This window comes from Populus euphratica, unplaced genomic scaffold (genome assembly GCF_000495115.2).
Source record: "Populus euphratica unplaced genomic scaffold, PopEup_1.0 scaffold76.1, whole genome shotgun sequence".
NCBI lineage: Eukaryota > Viridiplantae > Streptophyta > Magnoliopsida > Malpighiales > Salicaceae > Populus > Populus euphratica.
Window position 1 is genome coordinate 807,874 of NW_011499890.1, and position 10,168 is coordinate 818,041.

The 10,168-nt window shown below is 34.6% G+C and overlaps 1 protein-coding gene across 1 annotated transcript; it reads right to left on the minus strand.

The window, feature by feature from the left end:
* Positions 1-570: 570 nt before the first annotated feature.
* Positions 571-8,241, minus strand: LOC105131073 (ATP-dependent zinc metalloprotease FTSH 7, chloroplastic-like). The gene is made up of 13 exons (XM_011033846.1): positions 7,279-8,241; positions 6,064-6,129; positions 5,842-5,976; positions 5,659-5,724; positions 4,958-5,143; positions 4,781-4,867; positions 4,580-4,693; positions 4,354-4,478; positions 4,155-4,263; positions 2,661-2,786; positions 1,763-2,083; positions 1,565-1,688; positions 571-1,120 (listed from the first exon to the last, which is right to left on the minus strand). The coding sequence occupies exons 1-13, from the start codon at positions 8,080-8,082 to the stop codon at positions 996-998; spliced, it is 2,388 nt and encodes a 795-aa protein (XP_011032148.1). The 5' UTR covers positions 8,083-8,241; the 3' UTR covers positions 571-995.
* Positions 8,242-10,168: the final 1,927 nt, after the last annotated feature.

Sequence of the window (10,168 nt, forward strand, 5' to 3'; positions counted from 1 at the left end):
ATAAAAAAAAAAAAAAAAAAAAAAAAAAAAGTGCAGGACCTGCTGTTACTCCTGTGATGTTTTATTTGTCTGCTGGGCTTGCAAAATATCTAGTTAGACCGTGAGATTAGTCGAGATACACGCAAGCTAATCCGGACATCCACATTAATAAAAAAAAAAATAAAGAAAAAAAGGTGCAGAAGTGTTTAGGGACCCCTGCACTTGTCTTCTTCCCTTCCCTATAGCCTGACGACCCGACCAAATAACCGTGGATGGCGGATACAGAACTCAGACTGATATTTAACTTCTAGTTCTTCATTTTAGTTATTCGTCCAATGTTTATCCAATTAATGTCAGTTCCCCATTATCGGTCCCCAGACAAACACTTGCTTTTGGCAGGCTGATCGAGTTCCTCTCCTATGGTGAAACAGAAAGCATGACATCAGCTATGAACCAGTTATCATCATTTCAATGGAGTTTCATCTTCACATCTGATGGTGCTAAACAATGAGGTTCCACCCAACTTTCAGATGCAAGAATCTGTAACATGGATAGGACTTGTATAATTCCTGTGAGAAAATATGCACAGTGTTTGTCACCAAAACAGCTTCTTTGACATATTATTATGTTATTTTCACAGAATAATCATTTATACAACTTGAAAAAAAAAAAAGGTTACAATTGCCAAAGACCTGAAACTGTAACAACTTAAATAATTGCCAATGGACACCAGAATTCAAAACCAACCAGTAGTGTAAAGGGGGGCAATGTCAAGATGGTGAGAGACTTGGCTAAGCTCCGGCAGCAGCAAGCAGCAGATATTCAGCTTTCCCCCATTTCTTCTGCATTTGGGCCAGTAATGTTAAAATGACATCAAAAATTTACCTCATTGAAACATAATGCTGTAGGCGTTCAGAGTTTATGCCATTAAGTTCATATTATAATGGCTTGAGGCACTACAGGCTAGCTCCATTGTTTGCATGATGGTGAAAAGCTGAGAGCACAATCACTGTTCATTAGGTGCCTGCTTTTAGCGGGAGAAATGACTCTTGCTTGCCTTCGACAAAGAGAGCTAGCTCTTTTGGAGCAACTACCAACTTCAACCACTCTTGCAGCTCCTCACCTTCTACTTTCTCTTTCTCTGAACCAGTAGAAAAAAAAGAGCAAATGTCAGAACATGCAAATTACAGGTAGCAACTCTTCGAAACAATACAAACACTGAATATACAGTAATTCAGCATCACAAACAATTCAATACGCAAATCCAGAATCTAATCTACATCAACTTCTGTGGGCTGGGTAACCTGGATAGAATCCGATAACAAATACAAATTATGTTATCTAATGTAATGCATAGAGGAAAAAGTACACGCAAAAACCACTTACACAGTTTCACAATTTTAAAATTAACCATAGTTAATGGTATGGCATATTAAAAATTTAAAAGTTCAACTAGATGCGTAGGCATATTAAAAGTCCTAATAAAAAGGATGTGCAGCAATTATTGGACTACAACTTGGCAATTCATCAATAATATAATGCATTGCACACTCTGGTAGTGAATTTAAATGGCAGCAAGAACTACCTTCCAGATGGGCACCAAGCCCCTCCAAGACAGTTGGATTAGCACGCACAACAGAAAGTGCTACATCAAGGGCAGATTGCAGCAATGCTTTCACCTCTCTTTGAACAAGATCAACAAGATGCCCCTGTGGTGTTCAATTTCAAGTCAGTTTTTAAGCAGACTACTTGTGAAGGAAATGAATTTTAAATAACACAACACCTGATCCCTTCCCCATGGAGCAGCTCCAGATTCATCCATCCCTCCTCCAGAAAGTGTTGCTAGAGACACAGGACCTATTGTCTGATTAAGACCATATTCAGCTACTGCTTTGTATGCCATATCAGTAGCCCGCCGAATATCATCCAGGGCACCTGTCGAGACACGACCTGAATAAACAACTTCTTCTGCTGCCCGTCCTCCAAGAAGAGTAACCAAGCGGCCACGCAACTCATCAATGAAGAGCAAATATCTATCCTCGTTTGTTGGGGGTGTATATGTAAAGCCCAAAGCCCCTCCTGACCTTGGTAATATGCTCAACTTCTAATGACATGGAAAGAAGTAATTGTTACTGTGTTATCCATACCATTTGGGCAATGCTAAGTGGTCCAAATATGATGTTCCATTTCTAACTCTTTGTAAGTTCATATGCCCACAAAAACCCAGGCAGTCGTTCTAATAAAAAACCATATTACTTTTCAATATTAGCAAAGTTACTGGTATTTACCTCCATCTATTTATCTTCCTAGAAGATTAGAAATTTTTTTTCATTGGATAGTTCAGTTCAATGACTCTACAATTATGTGTGCAAACAACTAATAGGATTTGGATCTCCCAGTATTCCATATGTAAAAAATTTCTCCATGAAAGCCTATATCCCAGGCCAATTAGAAAATCAGACAAGAAAAAACTGAAAATGCAGTTAACAATCAATTATAACATCGTTTTTGGGCTCAAGTAATGTCCTCGCGCACGTGACAACATGACACCAGTATGGATATGCCATTAAGGGTGTCATAATTTCCATGGATACAGCTTCACAATTTGCAAATTAATACTGTGAAAAGTAACAAATATAGAAACCTACACCAAACAGTTGAGTTCCTGTGATGTTTATTACCTCTACGCGTGGCTGTCCAGTAAGAATATTAGCAACAGCAGTACCTACTACTGCATGGCCAGCTTCATGATGTGCAACCACAGCCTTCTCACTTCCTTGCAACTTGGCAGTCTTCTTCTCAATGCCCTATGAGAACAAATAATTGGTTCAGTTCTTCCATTATACTCAAGGTTTAAAAACTCAATTTTTTTTTTTTCAATTATAGCTGACTATTTATGACCATCAAAGGAGTCAGGGAAGAAGGGACCCTTGGTATCTTAGAGCACAAAGTCACCAAAATCAAGAAAACATAGAAAGTGGTCTGAATTATAAGTAGATAGTAGAGTATAATACACATTAATACTTGCAAAACAGAGGAGCTTGAGTAATGCAAAGACAGACAAGTGGAAAATGCTCTCCAAGCTTGTAGCAGATAACATTATATTCAGGCTCAAAGTATTTGAAGATACAGATAAAAGCAGCAAAGATCACCCAACAGTTGTAGAACAAAGGGCCTTCTGCATAATAGCAAATTTCGCTCTAAACAACTGTAGAGCCTCCAGGGGCCTTCTGTAGTCTCGTTGAATTAGCTTGGAGTCCTGTTTTATATTTATTTAGCTGAACATGCTTGTTGTTTACTTTAAATAAAGTTTTCTTAAATTTTATAAATCACAGGTATTTGAAATTATATTCACAGCTATCAGCTAAGTTATTTGTGTTGGGTCTTAGATCTGGACTACAAATGTTTGTGGGTCTTATTACATATCCTGCACAGTTGCATTTCCCATTTTAGGGAAGTCCATATACATTCACGATTACAAGAAATCCTGAATTTCATACAGTTACGTAATTTTTTCAATTCCACAGCAATTGTGCAGAAATTTCAAATGCTCTCTTCAGGACTGTTAAATGCAACCCTACTTCCACAGGTAATGCTCATGGGACCTTGGCTGTGATGCCTTAGGAAAATCTACATGTGCAGCACAGACTTTGATTTCATAAGCATCAGATATCAAATTAACTTGCTCCATCAAAACAACCCTTAGTAAAAAACTTCACACGGTAAACCCTAATTATCTATCAATCTTTCAGAATGAGAAAGGAAGAAAAACCCCAAAGCGCTGTCATAGCATTGATGCAGAACATATGGCAAATCTTGATTTTTCTTGGTGAATCAATATCAACTTTTACCTCATTAACAAGAAGTGTTAACACATATAAACACTTTGGCCATTGAAAACCTAGGTAAAAGTCACTCAAAAACTTTCTGTAGGTGTCCTACATGTCTTTTTGGGAGTTCTATAATAGCTGTCCTAAATCACCAACAGGAACTAAAATCTGAGAGGTTAAATTTTTATTAATTGTCAATCTCTTGTCAACAAATAAAAATGTCTAAACTATAAATCAAACAAGAAGAGCAACACCAGAGAAAACAAGAAAATTGATCACAAATTTCCTGCACCCCATCACCTTCCCGAAACACACAAACACACATAGTAAGAGAGAGGGAATTACAGCTATTGACCGCTCCACTGCCTGAATGAAATCAAATTTCTCCACTACTACTTTGTTTTTCCTTCCAGCCAACAAAGCAGCTTCGTTTACCAGATTTGCAAGATCTGCCCTGCATGATGTAAGAATTCAAAAGGTCACACAAGCTAATTTTGCCAGAAATAAGAGATAGAAGATCTAATATCAATCAAGGGGGGAATACCCAGTTAAACCAGTAGTCATAGAGGCAATGTCACTGAGGTTAACATCCTCTCCCAGAGGCAGTTCTTTCTTGGAAACATGTACTTTTAAGATGGCTTCTCTTCCATTCCTATCAGGTGTTTCCACCTAATGACGAAAAATCAGACAAATTCCTAAGACATCGGACATAGTTGAACTATACAGAGTGTATGTGTCCTGCCAAGATACAAGTGAATCAAAGTACAAACCATAACCACACGATCAAATCTTCCTGGTCGGCGAAGTGCAGGGTCTAACACGTCTGAGCGATTTGTTGCACCAAGAACAATAACAGCAGAGTTGCTATCAAACCCATCCATCTCCTGCAATGCATTTCAAACATTTCAACTTCAACAATGACATAGTGAGGATGTTTCAGAAATGAAAAGACTTTCAAACAAGAAGCATACAGTGAGCAACTGATTCAAAGTCTGCTCCCTTTCATCATTGCTAACAATGCGGTATTTTCCATCACGACTTTTAGCCACAGCATCTATCTGCACAAGGAAAAATGTAACTCACGTTAAGAAGTCCAAGGTCTTAAAACATTTAATGTCCAAACAAAATAAGGATTCTCATAATCTTACCTCATCAATAAATATTATTGATGGTGCCTCCTTCTTTGCCCGGGCAAAGAGATCTCGCACACGGGAGGCACCCATGCCGACATACAACTCAACAAATTCACTTGCAGAACAACTTATAAAGGGAACTTCAGCTTCTCCAGCAACAGCCTTTGCTAGAAGAGTCTTACCTGTCCCAGGAAGGCCCACCTGTAGGACAGACATATAATTCTCACTAAACTTATGAAAAATTTGAACTAAGGAGTCAATCATTGCAGCCTCTTATATTTATCTTCTCGGATCAGGCCAGTCATCACACAATATTTCAGCACACACGCATGCCAGCAGTGGTTGGGGAACTAAGCAATAACAAAATTAGGGAAACCCAGCGTGCAAGAGTGATAAAATACAGCATTTATATTTAAGGAATAGAATCACTGCTAATACAGTGGTTGGTGAAAGAGAATGAATGTCTATAAACAACTATCCAGTTTTTGGGTTCAGAGTTTACTTTCTCATGTTATCTTTGTAAATTGTCTGATCAGATGAACATTGAAGAGGACAATGAGATGATTGGGTGGAGTCATGCATGGCAGTTTATTTTAACTGAGACCAGCAAATTTGACATGTACAACTAATTAGGTGATTTTTGCAGAGATATGATCAACAGTCAACATGTTTTCAGGCAATAAACTTCCATATCAAGCTTTTCTTTCTTTACTCACCAGGAGAACACCTCGAGGAGGACGAGCACCAAGTCTTGCATACCTGTCTGGATTCCTGAGAAATTCCTGCACAGTAAACATCAGCAAGTAAAGATCATTTCCTGAATTAGTAGGGTGGATTCAGGAAACCAAGCAAGGCATGATGGTCCACTAGGAGTAACAAATAGATCCAATATAACATACCACAATTTCTTCTAGCTCTTCTTTAGCTTCATCAACCCCAGCAACATCAGCAAAAGTTATTGTTTCACCTTGCTCGGACACTTTTGAACCTCCAGAACCCCCAGACTTGCGGTTCCTAACCTGACCAGCTGTATGCTGCACAACTTTACATAGATCCACTCAAAATCTTGCTACATTGCATTAGGTTCAAGACAAATGAGAAGGTAGGATGAAGGTTCACACCTGAGAAAAGGTAACAGGGAAACGTTGAAGAAGCCCTGCAAGCACAGCTACGTAGAACAAAGCTATCTAAAAGGAACAGAAGAAAGTAAGTGAAGTTAAGCCTCATACAGTGAGATAACTCCTGCAACAACACATCATAAAACTTATAACATTTCTTTCCAACTTTCAAGGCATATGATGAACTTATTTTCCCCTTCTAACACATGCCTAGTACAGTGCAACAAGAACAAATGACTGCACAACTGTGCATGCAGATATGAGAGAGATGTGCAGTGTCCAAAGTTGGGTGGCACATTTGGATGAAAATAAATCCAAGAATTTTCAATGATCGCTTTAATTTGAGCTATTGTTAAGGGAAGTTCTTTTTTTTTTCCCCCTATTCTTTAATTTGAGCTATTGTTAAGGGAAGTTTTTTTTTTTTTTTCCTATCGTTGGGGTTTTCAGGGGAGTTTCCTCAGTTAATATTAAGTAAGATGTTGACAGTCAAATATCTAGATTCTCATTATTGTGATCACCCCATGCCACATCTTATCCCCCTTGTTGTATTCTTCCCTTCATTTTCCTCTAATAACATTTAACTTTTATCCAAAGAACAAAAAAAACAAGCAATAACCCATGCATCATGCTAGACAAATGCTAGCGATCCATGATCAACATAAATGGGGTAGAAGACAAGAACAACATCAGAGAGAAAAAGGTTAACTCACATGAAGAAATGTGATATAAGTCATGCTAATAGAGAAGCAACAATGAGGAAATTAGCTAAAAAAATGCTGCAAATTCCCTATGTGGGTTTTCAAATCGCCAGTTCTAATGAGAATTCTGTTAAAAAGTACAATTTAATAAGTGGGAATCAATCTAGGTTCCATAACCAACTATTTAACAATTAATGTACATAACAGTATCTCCCAGGGAAACAGAACCCCAGATAATTAAATTTCAAGGATAAAAATTTGCTTCTCTCAATCAGTTCGTAAATGTCCAATCCCTATCGAATGGATGCGTGCTTCCTATTTTTAACATCAATGCTAGTCTACTCTAGTAATGCTCTTAAAAATCAAACTAATGTAAGACATAAACTTGCACTTGTTGTATCAAACTCAACTAGCAAACTTGGAAACGAAATTAAAGAGGACAAGATTTAAACCAATTGCTCCTAATTAACTTCAAAAATCAAGAACATCAAATCATAACTAACTTCCAGTAAAAACTCACCAATGCTGAATTCAAGAATCCGCCGGACCTCTTATCAGGCGAACCAAACTCCACCTGATTCTCCAGCATTTTCTCATACGGAGTCTTAATATCAGTAGGCCTCGTCGTAGTATACAAAATCTTTTTCATAGTAGGCGTCACACTCCTTAACAAAGATTCCGAGTCTTGAAACTTGCTATCAACCACTTCACTGCTACTCTCTTGACCACTAACTCCTTCATCTTTCAACTTAAACATTATATGCACACCATCAACCTCCACTTTTTGCACTTGATTACCGCTAATTTTACCCAAAAACTCACTATAAGGCACGCTGACAAAAGTAGTGGGTTGCCTTGGCTCGGACCCGGGCAAAGGAATCCCGGGTCGAAGCAACCGCATAACGAACATAACAATCCCTAATTGCAAAAGCAAGACACCAATTTCTTGCGCTTGAATTAAAGGTTGCCATTTCCAATTCTGCTTCTTGGAAAACCACCATTGGCTTTTCCCTTGCTTCTCTCTCTTCTGCTTTGACCCTGAATTCGAAGGTGACGGTGATGGCGGCGGGTTGTTTTGTGGCTCGGTTTCGGTGCTTGTTTTCTCGGTAGAATCACTATCTTGACATCTGGCTAAGATTTTATAGTCTCTGATTTTGGTATTCGATAAAAAATTGAAGGATTTAGGGTTAATTGAAGGCAAAGTAAGGGAACTATTAACAGGGATAAAACGGTGGTGGAAAACCCTAGATTGGAGTCTACAACATTGAAATTTAACAGTAGACGTAGCAGAAATGTATGTTATTGGTCTTAGAGTTTCTAGCATCTTTGAAATTGATTTGTTTTGAAACCCTACTTAACATAACAGATATAAAGAACCGATTGGGTACGCATGAAATTTAGTTATACGTGTTTCCTGCTACAAAAAGAGATTTTTTTTGGTTAGGAAGATATTGCAGCGAAAGGGAGATATTAAAGAAAGAATGCTGCTGGATATGGTAATAAATTTACCCCGTGTTATTAAGGATAATTACAGATCAGTCCCCGGTCACACAAACTTTCTTTGATTTAGAATGCTTGGGGGGGAATGGATGTTTGTTGTATTTTAAAGTGATTTTTATTTAAAAATATGTTTTTTAAAAGTAATTATGTTTTATATTAGTATATTAAAGTAATTTGAAAATATAAAAAGGATTAATTTAAATTAAATAAAAAATAAAAATAAAAATTTTAAAAATATTTTTAAAACACAAAAATAAATAAAACTTTAATATATTTAGCCAGAAAAATTAAGATAATTTTAAAATTTATAAATCCAATTCTATAAATAATTATTATAATATTATATAATATTGGTTCTTTCAACGGAAAGTGGATGGAAAATACTTTTTATTTTTTTATAATTATAAAAAAATATTTTAAATATTAATTTAATTTTTTTAAATAGAAAATATTTTTAAAAAATATCTACAAAGAATATGTTCTACACTCCTTGTTTTGGTGGCTTCCGAGACACTCAAGTTAAGCCCATTTGTGTCCATAATCGCCCATTGGTTTGCCCATTTAGGTCTCTCCTCTGAAAATAATCTATTACGTGATGCTTGCTTTGTTTAAAAAAAAAAAACATTAACTAAAAAAAATATAAAATAGGAGAGATTTGCTATGCAGTAGTGGATCCCCTTTACCTGTTGACAAACTATTCACAAAGTTTTTATTTATTTATTTTTTAATGTAGTTTTTATTAGATCAAATTATAAGCTAATTTGTTAAGAAATTAGAGAATTGAAAAATGAGGGACCAAACTAGAATACATGTAGGGAATGGGTGTTTAAAAAGTTTGAAAAAAATATTTATTACAGTCCACATACTTTACAAATTAAATTATAAATAGGGTTTTTTTAGTTTCTAAAATTAAAGGAAAAAATCAATTTTAATTCCAAAATTTTTAGTGCTTGGTGTAAGAAATGTGAGAGAAAGTCAGCAAAATTTAGTGTTAAAGAAAGAAAATTTATATTGGGATCGATCTTAGATTAGGGTTTTTTACCTTGGTATTGCCATTAAAAAACAAATTTGATCTAATCTTGGTAAAAATTTTGATTTTGAGTTTTAAAATGATTTTTTAATTTTTTTTAGATTATGAATCTATTTATCAAGTTGTTTATAATATTTTCTAAGTATTTTAGATAAAAAAATAAATTAAAAATATAGTTTTTCGGTAGTAAAAAACCATTAATCCTGGTTTCCACTACCATAATGCTTGAAAATTGGACAATATGAAAGATGTGTCATCTAATATTTTTTTAAAAAAAATATACAGGGAGGGGGCTCTAAATATATATAAAAAAATAGCCCAATCATGTGGGCTCTAAAAAAAGAGCTCGAAGTAGCAACACTTTGTATTTTTAAATTATTATTTTTTATTTCTTAAAATTAATGTTTTTTAATATATTTTTTTAAATTATTAATTTTATTTATATTTAGATTAATATCTCTCATTTCTTTTATTTTGTTTAGAGAGTTTTTTTTAAATGATAATTATTATTTTTTTGTTATTGTATATACATTTAATTTTTGAAAATATTTTTCTAATTAATCAATATTATTTTTTTAATATTTTATATAGATAAGATTTATTTTTAAAATAAAAAACTTGCATAATTCTTATTTTATTTTATTTAATCAATTTAATATATATCTATTTCTATTATCATTTAATTAAATAAAAAATATTATAATAAATAAATTTAACAAGCACAACTTGATAAGTGTCTCATTTTACAAAATCTAACATCTTAATGGTTTCTTAATTTTTTAAATTTTATTTTTAATTATAATTTTTAATATTTTTTTATCTTAATTTATATATGTTTCTTAATTTTTCAAGTTTTATTTTTAATTATAATTTATGATTT